At 35.1% G+C, this 21189-nt stretch overlaps 1 protein-coding gene across 2 annotated transcripts in view; it reads left to right on the top strand.

Annotated features, from left to right (window-relative positions):
- Window positions 1-21189, top strand: part of LOC148950806 (synaptogenesis protein syg-1-like) — a 113646-nt gene that overhangs the window by 50896 nt on the left and 41561 nt on the right. For both annotated transcript variants that reach the window (XR_016141855.1, XM_089090016.1), the window contains exons 7-8: window positions 4686-4903; window positions 14473-14557. Coding sequence is in view for 1 of the 2 variants with exons in the window: in XM_089090016.1 (XP_088946142.1) it covers window positions 4686-4903; window positions 14473-14557 (303 nt within the window). In the remaining variant the exon portion in view is untranslated. The remainder of the gene's footprint in view (window positions 1-4685; window positions 4904-14472; window positions 14558-21189) is intronic.

The raw sequence follows: 21189 nt of genomic DNA, 5'->3' as shown, positions 1-21189 counted from the left end.
GTGTGTGTGTGTGTGTGTGTGTGTGTGTGTGTGTGTGTGTGTGTGTGTGTGTGTGTGTGTGTGTGTGTGTGTGTGTGTGTGTGTGTGTGTGTGTGTGTGTGTGTGTGTGTGTGTGTGTGTGTGTGTGTGTGTGTGTGTGTGTGTGTGTGTGTGTGTGTGTGTGTGTGTGTGTGTGTGTGTGTGTGTGTGTGTGTGTGTGTGTGTGTGTGTGTGTGTGTGTGTGTGTGTGTCTGTGTGTAGTCAGGGCCGTATCGAGAATTTTTGTTGTGTGGGTGGAGGGGGGTATTTTTCTTAGGGGTATGGGGTTACAAAAAAGAACTTGAAACAAACAAATTAAAAATACATTTATACACATTTTTCTTACGTTTTGGCCCTCTCTCTTTACGCTAAAGTTTTTTAGTACTTTAAAAAAAAGCTTCTTATTATTCTAATTAAACGATCCTTGTGTTTCGGGAGTCGTTCTCAAAGAATTGGGACAAAATTCAAACTTTAGAGTAAAGAGCGAGGTTATGAGAAGGAGTCAATCCCCTTCACATACGAAATAATTTCTGTTCGTTTTAAGTTTTAATGTTGCTCTTTACTTTCAGTTGAAAAAACTTGTTTTTATAATTTCTGATCATTTTTAAATAATGCCAGGAAATATAGCCCTACCTCCACGGTGAAATCCCTCTCCCCACGGTGAAATCCCCTCCCCACGGAAATATTCTCTAGACAATCCAACCCTGGTGAAAATTTACCCCTGACAATTACCCTTAACAACTCCACGCTTAAAATTGAGACAGAAAAGAGAAAGCAAGACATATAAAAATAATTTTGTTTAGGAATTCTGGCAAATTCCCCAAGTGCATAATTTCCCCTGATAATTTCACCCCATGGAAAACTCACCCGTGGAAAAACCCCCAGCAGAAAATTCGCCCCCTTCTCCCATACGAAAATGTATAGCCTACATACTTCCCAATAACAAATACTATTCGTAAACAATGGAGAAGTTTTATAACTTAAAGTCTTTTCCCCTGGGGCTGTGTGTGTGGGGGGGGGGAGGTATTTAATATTAAAAGACATAGTTATTGGGTCTTTCAATTATGATAAACAAAATATCCATCTCAAATTTTGATCGGACAATTTTGTGGAAAACATGGGTGGGGGTGGGGGCCTAGTTACCCTCAAATATTTTTGGGTACTTAAAAAGGCACTAGAACTTTTAATTTTCGTTCAAAAGGAGCCCTCTCAAGATATTCTAGGACCAATGGGTCGATACGATCACCCCGGGGTAAAAAAAAAACAAAAAAAAACACGGATCCATAATCTTTCTTCTGGCATATAATAAAAAATTTCAAAGGAGGTGTTTCCCCCTTTTTTTGAAAATCAGGCTAATTTTCTCAGGCTCGTAGCCATTGATGGGTAAGACAAAACTTAATGAAACTTATATATTTGAAATCAGCATAATAAGCTGATTCTTTTGATATACGTATTGGTATCAAATTCCGGTTTTTAGAGTTTCGGTTGGTATTGAGCCGGGTCGCTCCTTACTTACAGTTCGTTATCCCGAACCGTTTGAAGGCTTAAAAAGCAGTTTAGATTGTACCTGTCGAAAGATATCGCACTATGGTTTATAAATATCTGCCGTCTTTTGCCGTAAAAAATAGGCTGATCTGCAGGAGGATCAAAATGTCCCAGAAAAATGACCTGGCATAGTCAATCGATTTTGACCAATAAACCCCCTAGTTTTAGAAGCCGTAATATTGCTTGGTGGCGCTTTACTCCCTAAGCACAAGTGTAGCTCTAAAAAAATAGACAATTGTTTTGTTTGACATTTTTGATTTATTTGAGCCTCATTAATTTATTTGCAACAGTGTGTAGTTGTGCATCCAATATTAAGTCAGAAGAACAATATATTTATATTTTTATTTGACAGAATTTCTTGAATTAGCCTACCAAGGAGAGTTAAAGTGAAATTTGATTGTTTGAATTGGTTAAGTGGAAACTTAGACTACCATATCTGTACAATATCACAATCATCTATATGTTAAAAAATTAAAAAAAATTAGAAATTCAGTTTGTAATGGAAAAGACCTCCATATACAGTTATGCAATTTTTGGAATTAGTGGTGCCTAATTTATAAAAAAAAAAGAAATTTGGGTGAGAAAAAAATTAAAATTTACATCTCCACATATTTTAAGAAGGTGTAACTCAACTTTGAGGTGCAGCTGTCTTTGAGAGTCAACAGGCTTTTAATGTTTGAATTTTTACGGACGAAACGGCTGGCCGAATTTAACTAATTAATTTTTGCGTAGCCTATATATTTTCACGGCTCAGTTTGTAAACACTAAAAATGCGGTGCCGCCTAGGAATTTTTATAACTAAAAATAAATAAATAAAAAATATTTGAATAGACCTAAGATGAGTCGAGGGGCAAAAAGTGTGTTTTTTCAATTTTGATTTCCTGGGTACTCTAAACGAAAGAGTATATATACCAAGTGTTAGTACGGATGTAGGCCTACTAATATTCATGTTATTGCACAAGGAATTACGGTACCTCGAAACCTCATAAATGAGATCCATATTAAACGACAATCTAATAAATTGGCTAGTAGACTCCACTAAGCGTTTTCCCAGCTTTTGCTCGGAATGGCTTCTCTCTAGTTTTATGAACAAAGTAATAAACAGCTGATTTTAAAAGAGAGTTAGGGGGAAACGTCTCCGTTTCTAAATAGCACTTGAGAAAATATGTTCACTCTAGAATAAGATAGGTCAAGTCCAGCGCTTGTGTAAATGGAAATAACTTTATTTTTATGTGGGATTAAATGAAATTAAGTTTTTTTTTTTAACTGAACGTAAGGAGCAACATTAAAACTTAAAACGAACAGAAATTAGTCCGTATATGAGAGGGGCTGTCCCCTCCTCAACGCCTCGCTCTTTACGCTAAAGTTTTTTTTTATTATTTAAAAAATAAAGTTGTGAGAAAGAGTCAAACTAAACTTGGAATGAGTAGGACTAAACTTGATGAAACTTATATATTTGAAATCAACATAAAAATCAAATTCTTTTATGTATCTATTTGTATCAAAATTCCGTTTTTTAGAGTTTCGGTTACTATTGAGTCGGGTCGCTCCTTACTTACAGTTCGTTACCACGAACTGTTTGAAACTCCATTTCACGAGCATCTCTTGAAAATTGAGCCTCCTTTACATATATGTAAACGAAAATATCGTTTGAGCTTCTTCAAAAACTATTAGAGATGGTGATGCAATTTTAGTTTTACGCATAGGTGCCAACTACCAAAGATGTAGGAAGGGAGAGGGCAGACACGAATGAATACAAAAAAAGGGAATATTTACAATTCAACGGTTAGATATTTTTGTTCAATCTTTAAATGAAAACATAAAAGATAATTTTTTCAATAATCCTCAATATCAGCCCTCCCCCATTGGCGGCCCTGATTTAACAGTGATAATGTATTGACTACAAGAATTTGTACAAGAGTTTTTTTTTTCTTGTGAGTGTGTAAATTTTATAGCTTCTCATTATATTTCCTTTGATTAGGCTCCTATATAATTTTTTTTTATATTAGAATTTGTATCTAAAAACAAATTATATAAAATTTTATTAGACATTTCTATTTTTTTTTTTTTATATAAAAAATCGGTACTCCTTCGATATACCCTCTCTTGTATATATCTCAAACTAAACACGCGATGAAAAACCCGTTTTGACGAGATGATTCAACTCAACACACCGCTGTAGAGAAATACAATGTGTAGCGTGGTTTTAATTGCGTATACGATATTTAAAGTGTTGTTTTTTGGATTTTTTTTGGGGGGGGGAAGGTATCTAGGTTAGGTTAGGTTACGTATTTAATATATGCTATGCTTTGCCCCCCACCCCCCTAATGTGCAAATATATAGCCCAAATTTGTTTCTAAACGATTATATAGTCATCCTATTTTATTTTATTTCATCAGCACTAACCAAACTAGCAGTATATAAAAGAGCGGGTATACCGAAGGAGTACCAAATTTTCTTATATAAAAAACTACTAGTATAAAAAATTGATACTAGCTTATGGAAAAGATTGCATCTTTATTTTGGTGAAATGAGGCTTTTCTGAGATACCTTTCACCTAGATGCTAGTCTGAGAAAAAACGGATTCAGAAAAAGGTTGATAGTTTTATTTTTTTTTTTTTTTTTTTTTTTTTTGCTTGTTATGATAACAGTAATAATAATGATACATTTATTACTCTATAAAAGTATAATCCTATAATCCGAGAACTGCATAAAAAAGGAAAGTTCTAAAAACAAGCAACAAAACTAATTAACAAAACAACAAACTGGGTAAATGAGCATACTGATGAATCAGGGCAACATTTCACTCATCTAACTTCAGGATAGAGTCTACTTTTTGGATTGTTACAGAAATTTTACTTTGAAAGCGAACCGTTTGCTTATTTTTGTATCCAAAGGTAGCTGTAGACCAACTTCAAAGATCTAATATCATAATAATTGAGTTTCAACCCAAATACACCATCTGTGAATCTCATTCATAAATACTTAGAGGGTTGACATCATCTGAGCAAGGCCTTATATCCATTCAACAAAAGGTACTTGATCCTCTCTAGTTCATTCACTAATAACATATACATAAATACGCCTGATTTGACACTTCAAACCCAATTTTACTTATTTAGATCCACCTAATGATGTCAAGATTGAAGGGGTTACAAACGCACCCGTCACAGGGGTCGTTGGTGGATCTGTCCGACTTGAATGCCGAGCTGATTCAGTTCCTAAGCCGCATTTTTCGTGGTTTCGAAAGACAGATGGTCAAAAAGAAGCTATACTAATCGGTGAGAAAGCAGGAATGGGCGAGTATCTGGTCTTAAACAATGTCTCCTACAGAGATCAGGTTAGTTTTCATTTTCAAGTTGATTAATTTTTATTGTATTTTTTGCCGGTTAATTACGGACAGGCACGTACCAAGGAGAATCCCTGTGTTTGGACCCCCAAAACCGTTTTTTGCCGTTTAAATAAACTTTATCCCCATAAATGTGCCCCCTAAAAAATTAAAATATCAGCCTTGCCTCATCTAAACTTGAGTTTGCAATAATTATTAAGTAACATAAACAAAATAAATGACCATCTCCCCTCCAAAATACCTTGGCTTTGACGATAGTTCTACATTTTCTAGCATGTTAATGTAATCTATCTGTTTCGGGAGATGGTTGAAAAACCCACGACAACCCTTTCAAATAAATTCTTGTGTACCTGCTTGTTGTACATATTACATTGTGAATTAGTACAAATTGAAAGAATACAACAGGTTTTTCGGATGTCAGCGAATGAAGATAAACGATAACTATACCTGATTTACCCAACACTAAACCATGAAACATGTAGTATATAACCATATGTATTTTTGTCGTAATTATGTAGATCCAATTTTTTTGCCAAGATGGTGAAAATGAAAAGAAATACAAAATTTTGATGCTACATCAGGAAATTTATGGTATATGAAATTGAATATCAATTCGTATAAATTGTTATGTTGAAGGAAAGACAGAGTAGTTTTGTTTTGACTGGTGTCCCATGTTTGTATAGCTGCAACCAAAATGGTCCATTCGTAGTCTCTAGGCTTTTTTTTTTTTTTACCAACGTCCACACTAACAATGTTAGCTAACAATTTTGTGTTAGCTCGAGGAAACAAAACTGTTTGCTAGCCAAAACTGCTAGCTAACAATTCTTAGAAACGCATTAATTGAGCAAGAAATTAAAAAATACAAGCATGGAAAAAAAATCAGTAAGGCTTGTTTGGCTAGCCCACTGTATATAAATGTAGATTAATAAATATATGTTTATAAATTTATATAGAGTGGGCTAGCTCGTTTCTGAAGATACATGTTTGAAACAAACAAAACAATTTGCTAACTGCAAGAAATAGTAGTAGTCAGGGATTTTCTAGCAATATGTAGAGACTAATGATTCTGCTTTCCTGCTGTATCAGCTTTATATGTTGTACTTTAAAATTCTCCAAAAAAAATTTTTCCAAGAAATCTGCTAGCTTGTGGAAACATAATTGTTAGAACAATTGATGGCTGGAAATTTGAGGGTGTAAACACTTTGGAAGTAAAAATTTTTGTAAATATTTAATTAGTCCTTTGGAAGAGGTTAGTGTAAAGGATGGACTAAACAACTTCTTCTCTTGAAATTGATGAGAAAACTTCATACCTAACCCACAAGTTCCAACAGAACAAAATAGAATTTAGACGTCCGTTTCCCCGCAAGAAATATTCATTTCATGTTGTTTCTAGAGGTAATCTAAATTGAGCGCCAGTGATGTTGCATAGAATTCTTGGATTTATAACTTTTGTTATTGATTTTCCCCTTTCAAGTCAGAGGGGATTGCAGATTGAATATAAACATTTTTCATTGTCTCTGATACTTACAACCTTTCAAAGAGCTTTACAATAGAAACAATTTAACAGAGAAGTGCGGAGAAGGGTAGAGGGAAGATCTTACCAGGGCTATGAACTTTATTTGAAAATTTTAATATTCGTGAATATATTGATAGTAGCTGTTTCCCAGTGCTATTGAAGGTTATAATTTCATTTTAATACTTAAATTATCCCATTAATAAACCTTTGAATCGCACACAAATGGAAGTTACCTCGTAATATAGGCTAATTATAATAATAGAATTGTAGGTGTTCCGCCTTGACGGTAGCTTACAATATCTTGAACATGTCAATTCCTGGCGTATTAGTAATTTTTATGTCTTTTACTGTAACTACAACCCACTCAAAAATAGCACAAGGGGTTTCCTCCATAGGGCACACATGATTTTTTCATTGTTTCAGCTAATTTCGACTTTTAAAAGATTGGAACTTTACAATTATTAAATAAAAAAAAACAAGTTTTTTTAACTGAAAGTAAGGAACGACGTTAAAACTTAAAACGAACAGAAATTATTCCGTATATGAAGGGGGCTGTCCCCTCCTCAACGCCTCGCTCTTTACGCTAAAGTTTTTTTATTGTTTAAAAAAATAGAGTTGTGAGAAAGTCAAACTTTAGCGTAAAGAGCGAGGCGTTGAGGAGGGGACAGCCCCTTCATATACGGAATAATTTCTGTTCGTTTTAAGTTTTAACGTCGTTCCTTACTTTCAGTTAAAAAAACTTGTTTTTTTTATTTAATTTTTGAACGTTTTTGAATTAATGCAGGTTTTGATTTTGGCTCACCGTACATGAATAATTAAAACAAAATTTGCGTATTATATTTGGTTAAATGGCTTTCTCGAAACTTGTTTAATTTTATTTACGAACGTTTTTATTAGTAATAAATATACGTAACTTAGAATTAACTTACGTAACGAACTTCTATATTCATAAATTTTTAACACGTATATTAGAGGGTTCGCCCCCTAGTCAATACCCTGCTCTTTAAACTATGTTCGAATTTTTCCAGTTCTTTAAAAATGACCTCTTAATCACAATCAGTTGATCAGTTGAAAAACTTGTTTTTTTTTATTTAATTCCTGATCTTTTTCTTTAATAATGCTGGGAAATCCGGCGCCCCCTTCATAGCAATGTCCCTTCCCCCATGATAACTTCCTTCATGGAAAGATCCTTCCATATAGCCCCCGACCCTCTCCTTCCCCCACCTACCAGAAAAAATCTCCTCTGAAAAAGTCTGTATACTTCCCAATAACCAATACTATATGTTAACATTGAGTAAAGTTCATAACTTTCAGCCCTCCCCCTGGGGACTTTGGGGGATCAAGTCATCCTAAAAGACATTTTTATTATATTTTCGACCATGTTGAACAAAATGGCTATCTCAAAATTTTGATCGGGTGACTGTGGGGAAAAAATGAGCGTGGGAGGGGGCCTAGTTGCCCTCAATTTTTTTTTTTCACTTAAAAATGGAACTATAACTTTTATTTTCATTTCAAATTACCCATCCCACTATATTATTGCACCAATGGTTGGAAACCATAACCCCTGGGTAAAAAAAAAAAAAAAAAAAACAAGAAACCAAACAAACAAACACGCATCCGTGATCTTTCTTCTGGCAAAAAATGGATAATTCCACATTTTTGTAGATAGGAGCTTGAAACCTCTACAGTAGGGTTCTCTGATACGCTGAATATGATGGTCTGATTTTCATTAAGGTTCTAAAACTTTTAGGGGGTCTTTCCCCCTTATTTCGGAAGTCAGCCAAATTTTCCCAGGCACGTAACTTTTGATGGGTTAGATTAAACTTAATGAAACTTATATATTTGAAATCAGAATTAAAATCTGTTTCTTTTGATGTATCTATTGGTATCAAATTCCCGTTTTTTAGAGTTTCGGTTACCATTGAGCCGGGTCGCTCCTTACTTACAGTTCGTTACCACGAACTGTTTGAAAATTGTTCATAAAGAAAATGGGGGGGGGGGGTAATACCTTTCCTGGTTTAAAAATTTTTATCGGAAACGTCGGCATATTTGTCAGTGTGCTGTTGAAGAAATAGTGCTGTTAAAGTGACAGCTGCTGTAGTAAAGTAGGCTACTGCTAACGACAGCAATTTATTTTTTATACTTGCATTATGCTATCAAGGTTTGATGGCACGCCAACAGTTACGTGCAATAATATAAGTTGTGACTTGAGTTAATTGTAGATTAAGAATTTGATTGTTCCATAGTATATTGAGATTGCTATAGTCGTAGCCCAGTGGGATTTTGTCTAAATAAGTCAATCTAATGTATTCCAGGGTTTTAGCAATTAATAATTTCTGTTTTAATTTGACTATAAAAAAGACTTATCTAATTTTTATATATTATACATGCTAATTCTTATATTTTATGTATATATATATATATATATATATATATATATATATATATATATATATATATATATATATATATATATATATATATATATATATATATATATATATATATATATATTAAGCATTCATAAAGTATGAGATTTAGCATGTATAATATAGGAAAATTAGATAAGGTTTACTATTTCTTTATAATTTTTATTGCTGTGAATTTTTAAGTTCCTTGCTGCAGTTGCGTGTTGATCTAACTTTTTTCTACACAAAATTAATTTCCAGTTAGTGACAAGTTAGTTCTCGTTTTTTCCATATCCAAGTCACACTATGGTCACCGGTATTGGCACCAGTCTCTTACTGGTTCATCGGATTTCTGATGTTTCCTAGGAATTTCTGGTAACCTTCTTGATGAGCTAATTTTTGCTATCATAGAAAGGGGTTGGGTTAGGAAAATGTAACTTTCAAGGATGGATCTGGAGACTAAAGTATGCTCCGGAAAATTATATTAAAATATATACCTCCACTCCTTCTCCCCCTAGAGGACACTGACTTTTGATGACCTTTAAAAATGCTTGTGTTATAAAAGTGAAACCTTGCAAAATAGATCTTCTGCTTAAATGAAGTACAAGAAAAGTATATCAGCTCTACAACTTTGCCCAGTCCCAATTTTTGGAATTTTAAAGATCAGCAAATGCATTTCCTAAATAAAAAAACAACAACAATGACATGGCTTTAAATTCTTCTCGAATAACAGAAATTATATTTTTCTAAACTAAAACCAGAGAAAAAGAAACTGAAAATAAGGAATAATGTTGTTTTGTCAAAATTCCAATGGGTACCAGTCAAGTAAGCAAATTTCTAAGAATTAGAAATCAGAAGAGGGTTAACACAGTAGCTTAGCAACAACTTTTCAGAGTAGGTTTTTGGCCCTGGATTGATTATTGAAAGTTTCATTTTTCAAACCTAAAACCCTTTCTAAGGTAGCAAAAAGTAGCTCGTCTAGGATTTTACCATATGCGCTTACTGACTCTGCATACTATTAAACAAAAAAAAACAAGTTTTTTTAACTGAAAGTAAGGAGCGACATTAAAACTTAAAACGAACAGAAATTATTCCGAATTTGAAAGGGGCTGTCCCCTCCTCAACGCCTCGCTCTTTACGCTAAAGTTTGACTCTGTCTCACAACTTTATTTTTTAAAACAATAAAAACTTTATCGTAACGAGCGAGGCGTTGAGAAGGGTACAGTCCCTTACAAATACGGAATAATTTCTGTTCGTTTTAAGTTTTAACGCTCTTTACTTTCAGTTGATTTTTTTTATTTTTTTATTTAATTTCTGATCGTTTCTTTAAATAATGCTGGGAAAATTAGTACCCTCTTCATAGCTATGTCCCTTCCCCCATGAAAATCTCCTCCATGGAAACATACTCCCACGTAACCCTCGACCCCCCCCCCCAACCCCACTACCAAATAAAAATACTTCTTGAAAACGTCTGTATACTTCCCAATAGCAAATACTATATGTAAACGTTGAGCAAAGTTCATAACTTGCAGCCCTTCCCCCGGGGTCTGTGGGGGATTAAATCATCCATGTTGAACAAAATGGATATCTCAAAATTTGTATCGAGTGACTTTGAGAAAAAATTAGCGCGGGAGGGGGCCTAGTTGCCCTCCATTTTTTTGGTGATTTAAAAAGGGCACTAAAACTTTCAATTCCCGTTCAAGTGAGCCCTCCTGCGATATTCTACAACCACTGGGTCGATACGATCACCCCTGGGGAAAAGAAACAAAAAGCAGAAAAAAAAACAAATAAACACGCATCCGTGATCTTTTTTCTGGCAAAAATACAAAATTCCACATTTTTGAAGATAGGAGCTTGAAACCTCTACAGTAGGGTTCTCTGAAGCTTTGAATCTTACTGTTCGATTTTCATTAAGGTTCTATGACTTTTATGGAATGTTTCCCCCTTTTTTTTCGAAAATAAGGCAAATTTTCTTAGGCGCGTAACTTTTAATGGGTTAGATTAAACTTGATGAACCCTAAATACTTAAGATCAGCATAAAAATATAATTCTTTTGATGTATCTATTGGTATCAAAATTCCGTTTTTTAGAGTTTTGGTTACTATTGAGCCGGGTCGCTCCTTACTTACAGTTCGTTACCACGAACTGTTTGATCCACAAGTTCCTCTTCTCTGAGGCCTCTTTCACTCTTTTTTAGCCTGAACTTCAGAATACTGCTTCTTGTCTCATCGTGCTCTCTTTAGAACAGCTTTATCTTGTTGCTTGTATTCGTCATGCGTTCACAATGAGTCGGTTTTTCCGTTAAACAGCAAACAGCTAAACTAGAAACAGGGATGATATGAAAGCTCATCATTGTGTTTCATGGGTGGTGAACTGCTCAGTTCACCACCCAGTTGGAATTCAGTTCACCAGTCAGTTGGAATATTTTACCTTCACCCAGTCTAATGTTATTGCGAATGAACAGCAGAAAACGGAAAAAAAAAACGAATCAAAACGTTAAAACATCTGTTTTCCTGGCTAGGAGATTAATTGTGGTGGTTCATGCGTCGGATGATTTGCCCCCAAATACGGATTGTACTCCCTGTCGAAGGTAGAAAATCAAGAGATCGATACCTCCGCTTCTCAGACCATTGTCAGAATGCGATTTTTTTTTTTTTGAGTTCATGCGAAAACTCCAGGAGACATTTTTACAAATATCTATTACTTGTGGCAGCAAATTGCCCAGGCATAAGTATTTTTGTAATATAGAAAAAGCAATATCAAACAGTTCGTGGTAACGAACTGTAAGTAAGGAGCGACCCGGCTCATGGTAACCGAAACTCTAAAAAACGGAATTTTGATACCAAAACATACATCAAAAGAATCATATTAAAATTCTGATTTCAAATATATAAGTTTCATCAAGTTCAATCCTACCCATCAAAAGTTACGCGCCTGAGAAAATTTGGCTGATTTTCGAAAAAAGAGGGAAAGACCCCCTAAAAGTTATAGAACCTTAATGAAAATTGCACCATCATATTCGGCGTATCAGAGAACCCTACTGTAGAGGCTTCAAGCTCCTATCTACAAAAATGTGGAATTTTCCATTTTTTGCCAGAAGAAAGATCACGGATGCGTGTTTATTTTTTTTCTTTTTTTTTCTTTTCCCCACGGGCAATCGTATTGACCCAATGGTCCTAGAATACCGTAGGAGGGCTCATTGGAACGGAGATTAAAAGTTCTAGTGCCCTTTTTAAGTGACCAAAAAGATGGAAGGCAACTAGGCCCCCTCCCACGCTCATTTTTTTCTCAAAGTCGCCCAATTAAAATTTTGAGATAGCCATTTTGTTCAGCCTAGTCGAAAATCTAATAAATATGTTTTTTAGGATGACTTAATCCCCCACAGTTCCAAGGGGAAGGGCTGCAAGTTATGAACTTTGCCCATTGCTTTCATGTTGTATCGGTTATTGGGAAGTATACAGACATTTTCAGGAAGGATTTTTTTCTGGTGGGGGGGGGCTGGAGGGAGTTACTCGGGAGAATCTTTCCGTGGAGGATGTTTCTTTGGGGTAAGGGACATTTCTATGAAAAGGGCGTCGGATTTCCAAGCATTATTTAAAAAACGATCAGAAATTAAATTTAAAAAAAACTGGTTTTTTCAACTGAAAGTAAGAAGCAACATTAGAACTTAGAACGAACAGAAATTATTACGTATATGAGGGGGTTCTCCCCAAGTCAATACCTCATTCTTTACGCTACAGTTTTTTTTAGTGCTTTCAAAAGAGCTATCTATTCTAATTAAACGGCCTTCGTGATTCAGGGGTTTGTGAATTAAAATTTGTTTTAACTTTTAGCGTACAGAGCGTGGTATTGACTAAGGGGAGAACCCCCTCATATACGTAATAACATATACGTAACAAAAAACAATAAATAAAAAACAAGCGATACGCCTCAATAGTAATCGAAACTTTTAGAAACGGAATTTTGATGTCAATAAATGTATCAAAAGAATGGGTTTATAATGCTGATTCTAAATATATAAATTTTATTAAGTTAAGTATTACTCATCAAAGGCTACGAGCCTGAGAAAATTTACAGAGTTTTTTAAGGAGGGGGGAAACATCCCCTACAAGTGAAAGAATTTTAATGAAAAGCACACCGTCCGATTCAGCGTATCAGAAAACCCTATTACATAGGTTTCAAGCTCATATCTGCAAAAATCTTCAACTTTGTATTTTTTGGCCAGAAGAAAAATATACGAATACAGAAGTTCGTTACGTAAGTTAATTTGTAAATTACGTTTGAACCAAAGTTAGAGACAGCCATTTAGCAAAAGAAAAGTAAAATTTTTATAAAAATTTTGTTTACTTATTCAATGACGGTGAGCCAAAATAAAAGCTGCATTAACTTAAAAACGATCAGAAATTAAATAAAAAAAAAACAAGTTTTTTAAACTGAAAGTAAGCAGCGACATTAAAACTCAGACGAACAGATATTATTCCTTATATGAAAGGGGCTGTCCACTACTCAACGCCTCGCTCTTTTCGCTAAAGTTTGACTCTGTCTCACAAATTTATTTTTTAAAACAATAAAAAACTTTAGCGTAAAGAGCGAGGCGTTGAGGAGGGGACAGCCCCTTTCATGTACGGAATAATTTCTGTTCGTTTTAATTTTTAATGTCGCTCCTTACTTTCAGTTTAAAAAACTTGTTTTTTTTCTTTAATTTTTAGAAAGAGATGAAACCCAAAATTACCATTTTAGCTAAAATGGTAATTTTGCAATGTAAACAAAGAGAAGAATCCTGAATCAAGAATTTAGCTGTTGTAGAAATAGATTCGGTTACATAATGCACCCAGTCTAATGTTATGGCACAGGAACATCGGAAAACGAAAAAAAACTGAAAAAAAAATGTAAGAAAATCTGTTTTCCCGGCTAGGAGATTAATTGTGGTGGTTCATGCGTCGGATAATTTACCCCCAACTACGGATTGCATTCCTGACTAAGGCAGAAAATCAAGAGATCGGTACCAGTACTACGCAGATCATTGTCAGAATGCAAAAAAGTTTTTTTTTGACTTCATGCAAAAATTCCAGGAGATATTTTTACAAATCTCTATTAGTTATACCAGCAAAACGCCAAGGCATAGGCATTTTTGTAATACGTATAAAGCAATATTAATAAAGAAATTGCCATTTTATCTAAAATGGTAATTTTACAATGTAAACAAAGAGAAGAATCCCGAATCAAAATTTCAGCAGTTGTTGAGACATATTCGCAGGGCAGTATCCAGTTAGTTTTTTTCCAGGGGTGGGGGGTTAAAAAGGGATGTTTTATGTGGGGGGTGGCTTACAGAAAAAAAAATTAAAAGATGAATCAGATTCTTTCATTTTTTACGTTTTTAACCGCCAGACAAAAAATTCGGGAGGGGGGTAAGAAACCCTTCCCCCTGGATACGTCCTTGCACATTCGGTTATATAATATTGTGAACATATACATTAGCTTAGTTATAAATCAAAGATGATTTAATATTCAACCTTTAATATTAATTTTAACGCTTGAATTAAATATTAAGTGTTTTAATTCCAACGACTAACTGGTTTTATTTTTATACATTTTTCTTTTTGGCTCAAATGCTATTTGGTACGTTTATATTACAGGGTGAATACTTCTGCGAGGCTTCAAACAAAATCAAAGGCAATATCCGTAAAGCCAGAAGTAAGCCAGCTATTTTACGTCTATCTGGTGAGATTTTTTTTTTTAATTATTAACATTTATTATCATTTAAGTGCAATAGTTAACCAAATGAACAGAGTTTTATAGATTGGTTAATCATTTATTTATTTATTCTTGGTCTAGGAGACAGGCTGATTGCAGCTTTATCTGGCACAGAAACATGGAAGACTGTTGTGTTTCACTGGGTGTTGTCTTTAATCTTAGAAGTGGCTGCGTCGAGCCAAGTATTGCTGACCATGGGGTCCGTCTGGATTGGTCAAATGGATAGCCAGATGGTAAAATGTATCCCCTTGAATCGTATGCAAACGCATAAAATACTGGATACAGATCTTTCAAGGCTATTGCTGGCGCAAAAAGCTTCGAAGTCACATTTCAATTCCTGGATCTTTTTTACAGTATCACATAGCAAGCCTGTCGCCCAAACTTGCTGCTGCTGGAATCGAACCCATACCCGTAATGCCAAGCAGACCACCAATCATGGTGGTCATGCAAATTGAAGTTGGTTTCATTGAATTATATCGTAGCATATTGATGATAGTGGTATAGTTTTGGTGGTCAAACAATTTGGTTTTAAGTCGTCTTGGTGACCTATCGTATTGTTAAGAGGAGCATTCCAAACGTTTCTAACAGATCATAGCCTTTGGGATGGCTAACATTATGTATCTTCCATTGTAAGTCCTAGCCACTTGAAAAAAATACATGGGGTTAGTGTTTTGCAACATTTTTCTCAAGTGTTTTTTTTTTTGCCTAAGCTAAAAAAAACTTTGCTCAGCTTAGTTCTCTGGTAAGGGCCTGGTATTCTGTCCTGGTAAGAATCCTGTTAAAATAGTTTCTACCCTTTCTCTCCCTGTCCTTGCCAAGGTGTTATCAGGTCTGAACCTCAAAATTGCGCTAGCAAGGGCACTAGCTTGAACATCTCAGTAAGGTATATTTACATACGATAACTCATTATAGAATATGTCTTTGCGATATTTTGCCGCGATATAAACATTTCTGAGTTTAAAGAACTTCAGAGTCAAGTTCAGGGAGTTCAGATTAAAAGTTTTTCAGGCAGCTGGGAATTTTTTTTATTATTTGTGTTTGTTTGGCGAGATATATGCAGGAGATTTTAGTTGTAAAAATTCTAAGACTCTTTCAACTTTCTAAAGGCTGAGACTTCGCAATTGGAATCATTCAAAATAAAAAAGGGATGTTTAAATGATCTATCTGCTACTTGGAATATTTGTAAATACATTAAAAAAAAACTACAATAGAATACTGTTAAAAGTAATATTTCAACTTAGCATTTCCATTTTAATAATAAGGTTGTGCTTGGATGCATGAACAGTATTATTTGAAAAAAACTTCGTTTTCTAAAGAGTTAAAGAGGCTGAGTCAAAAGTTCGAACCTTAAAACGTATAGGGATTAGGAGGTACAGTTGGGGGGCTGCCACCTCCCAAACCCCCCGATTTCGCAGCCTTTAAATAAAAAAAAAGTTTTTTAAACTGAAAGTAAGAAGCGACATTAAAACTTAGAACGAACAGAAATTATTCCATATATGAAAGGGGCTGTGCCCTTCTCAACGTCTCGCTCTTTACGCTAAAGTTTTTATTGTTTAAAAAAAAGAGTTGTGAGAAAGTCAAACTTTAGCGTAAAGAGTGAGGCGTTGAGGGGGGCACAACCCCTTTCATATACGGAATAATTTCTGTTCGTTTTAAGTTTTAATGTCGCTCCTTACTTTCAGTTTAAAAAAACTTTTTTTTTATTTAAAGGCCGCGAAAGCGTTTGGGAGGCGGCAGCCCCCCAACTGTACCTCCTAATACCTGTACGTTTTAAGGTCTGAACTTTTGACTCAGTCTCTTTAACTCTTTAGAAAACATAGTTTTTTTCAAATAATTTCTGCACATTTTTGTACAGTTTATTACTTATTATTGCTTGACTAACTGTTAGCTGATCGTGTCAGGAGTTAATGTTGGGGGGATGCCGCCCCCCAAACCCCCTGCTCTTTAAGATTAACGAGGCACGCTTATGCCTCTTTAAAGAGTTCTTCTGGAGACGCCTGTTGAGCCGAAGGATTTAATAGATTGGATTTAAAAAAGAAACTGAGTTTCTTTTTTAAACTTTAAATTTAATATGTAAAAAAAATTTCTCTTACGGGGAATCGAACCTGGGTCTTCCACCTGACCGTCAGGAGTAGTGACCACTGTACCAAAGAAACGTTACATTATTTTTATTCTGTGCAATGTATTTTTGACGCAAGCAAATCCCCACAAAACTTGATATTTGGTTTTTGGAAAACAGGGAAGGAGTGATCGGATTGAGCGGAAATTTCGAGGATAAGCTTCCAGGCCCCAGGAAAGCTTACCCTCTAAATTTCTGCCCGATCGGACAACGTTAAAGGGGGGCTGTGGTGGGAAAATTTAATATGGGCTCTTATAGGAAAACGAGGTTTTTCGTAAATATAAATTCGGGGGATAATTTTTTCGGTCTGAAAATATCAAAAGGTCCTAACAGGTCGAATTCCGCTTCGAATGAGTCCTCATTCACCCGGATCTGTTTCCAACTGTGGCCTGTAGGCGTGGCTGATAAAAAAAAAGAGAAATGAACTTTAAGTGGCTATATTTGTTTTTTGGAAAACAGGGAAGAAGTGATCAGATTGAGCTGAAATTTCGGGATAATCTCCCGGGCCCTAGGAAAGCTTAACCTCTAAATTTCAGCCCGATCGGACAACGTTAAAGGGGGCTGTGGTGGGAGGGTCGAAACTTCCGGCCCACTTTACCCCATGAAGATAAAGTCGGAGGGGGTGAAATTTTGCACGTTTCTTAGTTGGAGCTTGGGCTACAAAATGCGGTCACCGCTGTCTCTCTGCGATGGCTAGGACGGGAAATCGCTTAACATTGTGGTGGGTCGCCTCTTTATAGAGGCACAAGTGTGCCTCCTTGATGATACAAAAATTGTAAGTCTTAAGCCGGTGGCATCAATTTTGGGGAGGCAGGAAGCTGGCAGGGGGAGCTGTGTCCCCCTTAGATTTTTCAGCCTCTCCCTAAATTTTGAAAAATTCTTGAAAAACTTCGCAATTTGAAAAACTTTGAAAATCTTCGCAACTGCAATCATTCAAAATAAAAAAGGGTTGTTTAAATGATCTATCTGCTACTTTGAATATTTGTGAATACACTTGAAAAAACTACAATAGAATACTGTTAAAAGTTTCTGTTAATTTTCTCTTCTAATTTTCTCGCCCTTTTTTTCTCTTCTATTGTCTCCAGGCCTCTTTGTAATTGTCGTTCGATTTACATTTCCTTTTTAATATAATTATGTCATCAAATTTGGAAGTAATAAAACGGGCTATGAATCGCTACTCGGCATTCATAGGTTTATTCTGATGTGTACATCAAAATCGCGCATACGCGAAGCCGGAGTATGAATCTTGTGTGGTTTTAGATGTGTTTCACTTTTTTTAACGGAGAGTATGGTGGCCGGCGAATACCCCCCCCTTTCCCGACGAATATCCCCCGGAAAATTCCCCCCCCCCGCGGAAAAAAAACCCTCGAAAATACCCCCTGCGGAAAATACCCCCCCCCCGGAAAATATCCCCTGGAAAATCGTCCCCCCCCGTGGAAAATAAGGCTTTCCAACTTGAGAATTTTATTTGAGTTTTATTATTTAATTTCCGCAGAGGGAAGGAATTTTGGTACTTGTGTATTATGTGCCACTCACTCAAGTTTATGGTGTATAAAATTTGAGAACACATCATTTTTTTTGTTAGTTTCTTTGTTACATTAGAAACAAATTTGGGCTATAAATTTGCACATTAGGGGGGGGGGGTAAGCATAGCGGGTCTGCATGCAAAATGTGTTTGGTACAATTATTCTGCATATTAGATAGATAGAAAAATAAGTGTATTTTAAAGCCAAATATACGGCCAAGAACACAGTAAAATAACATAAATGAAAGGCATAAATAACATAAAGTTTTATCAGCAATTAAACAGTTCATGGTAACGAACTGTAAGTAAATAGCGACCCGGCTCAATAGTAACCGAAACTCTAAAAAACGGGACTTTGGTAGATACATCAAAAGAATCGAATTTTTATGCTGATTTCAAATATATAAGTTTCATCAAGTTTTGTCTTACCCATCAAAAGCTGCAAGCCTGAAAAAAAATTGCCTTATTTTCGAAAAAGGAGGAAACGCCCCCTAAAAGTGATAGAATCTTAATGAAAATGAAACCACAAGATTAAATGCAACAGAAAACCCTACTGTAGATATTTCAAGCTCCTAACTTCAAAATTGTGGAATTATGTATTTTTTGCCAGAAAAAATATCACGGCTACGTTATTATTTGTTTTTGTTTTGTTTTTTCCCAGGGGTGATCGTATCGACCCAGTAGTCCTATAATATCGTGAGAGAGCTCATTTGAATGGAAATTAAAAGTCCTAGTACCCTTTATAGGTGACCAAAAAAATTGGAGGGCAACTTAGCCCCCTCCCAAGCTAATTTTATTCCTGAAGTCACCCAATAAGAATTTTGAGACAGCCATTTGTTCAGCATAGTCGAAAATTTAATAAATATGTCTTTGAGGATGACTTAATCCCCCAGAGTTCCCGGGGGAAGCGCTGCAAATTATGAACTTTGCCCTGTGTTTACATTAATTAAAAAAAACTTTTTCCACAAAATAAGTTTTTCAAAGAAAAGTAACAGACTCCATTAAACAAAAAATGAGCAAAAATAAAATCAAATAATCTACCCCGCGTCAAACTACCACAAATCAGCATCGATAAATAAATGAAACCCAAAACGAACAGAAATTACAATAAATAACCGAGTCAAACTCAAAACGAGCATAAATTAACATAAGTTGGGCGCAAAACCTCTACGCCTTCCCAAGGCCAGAACAAAATTTGCTCTTGAATGAAAAATATATAAATATTTTTACTTTTATAACTTTAATAAATCAAATAATATTAACATTTTGATTACTAAATATCAGTATATGTATATTAAACTGACAATGTACATTCTTGTGTTTTTTTTTCAGTAAAGTGCAAATTTTGTTCTGGCCATGGAAAGGCATAGGGGTTTTGCACCCACCTTTTGTTAATTTCTGCTTGTTTTGAGTTTGACTCGGTTAATTATTGCAATTTCTGTTCGTTTTGGGTTTCATTTATTTATCGATGCTGATTTGTGGTAGTTTCACGCTTGGTAGATTATTTGATTTTTTATTTAATGGAGCTCTTTACTTTTCTTTGAAAAACTTATTTTGTGGAAATTTTTTTTTATTAATTTCTGTTCATTTTATATTGACATAGTCTTTTCAGGGAAAAAGAAAACAATACTTTAAATCTTTTTTTTTTTTAAACTTTATAGTTTGGCCTGCTATTTGTATGCTGGAGAAAAATTTTCAGCAATTTTTAACAACATACACCCTTTTGTTTAATTTAGTTTCATACCTCCTCTAGTTGACCTGAAATGGAAAACTTGATACCATTCGCAAAAAAATCTGTTTACTTTCTTTGATAGCTTGGATACACTTACGTTATTTTGATTTGGTTAAATTTTAAGAGCAGAAGTAGCCCCGAAAGTTTGAACATAATACCTTCAGTCGTTCTTGGGATACTGCTGAGATGCCTTATTGGGAATTAGCTTTAATGCAGTACAATTTGATTTAATCTTAAGGCAACATTTAGTTTTTAAAATAATGGGTAAATGGGAGGGTGGGCGTGTAAGGGTGGGAGTGGGAGAGTGATTAGTTGCCCATCACTCAATTTCTACTATTAAAAAGGGCATCAGCCCTTTCTATTTTCATTCGAAACAGTCTTTTTAGAAGTTCCCACGACAACTCCTTCGATACAAAGTGCCCTGGTCTAAACAACAACAACAACAAAAAATAATACATTAAACCCACATCGATCTTTACTATAAAAATGTCAAACCTTCCAATCACTTTCGAATATTAAAAAGGACACTAGGCCTTTCGATTTCCAATCGAATGAACTCCTTTGAAACGACAACGCTTTCTATAAACACCTTATATAGGCCTGTTTTTTTTTGGCTTATAATAAATTATTATTATTATTATTATTATTATAAACACCTTATATGCCCTCAGGGCATAAATTACAACCCTTACCGTAAGGTCTGTTAGGGTAGTTGTCGTCCTCTAAGACCGAATTTCCAGAACTTTCAACTACTTTAAACAAAATGGCTAACTCAAAATTTTGATTGGATGTGTTTGGGGAAACGTTGGGCGTGAGAGGGGCGGTAGTCGCTCTCCAATCACTTTAAACTATTAAAAATGGCCCTAGCCCTTTCAATTTCTAATCAAATGAACCCTTTTGAAGTTTCTACCACAAAACTTTTAATAAAAATCTTATATGCCCCCAGGGCATAACTTACAACCCTTGCCCTGAGTGATGGGGGGGTGTCATTATCAAAGACCTAATTTCCAGAACTTTCTACTACGTTGAACAAAATGGCTATCAGAAAATTTTGATTGGATGTGTTTGGGGGAATGGTGAGTGTAAGAGGGGGGTTAGTTACCCTCCAATCACTTTTGACTATTAAAAAGGGCACTAGCCCCCTCAATTTCCAATTGAATGAGCCCCTTTTGAAATTTTACGACAACTCTATCTATAAAACCTTTTATGCCCCCAGGGCATAA

The sequence above is a fragment of the Artemia sp. Qi Xiang Cuo genome, chromosome 6, assembly GCF_049724085.1.
Source record: "Artemia sp. Qi Xiang Cuo chromosome 6, ASM4972408v1, whole genome shotgun sequence".
NCBI classification, from domain to species: domain Eukaryota; kingdom Metazoa; phylum Arthropoda; class Branchiopoda; order Anostraca; family Artemiidae; genus Artemia; species Artemia sp. Qi Xiang Cuo.
The sequence above is the reverse complement of the archived record's forward strand: the minus strand, read 5'-3'. Positions and strand labels throughout refer to the sequence as shown.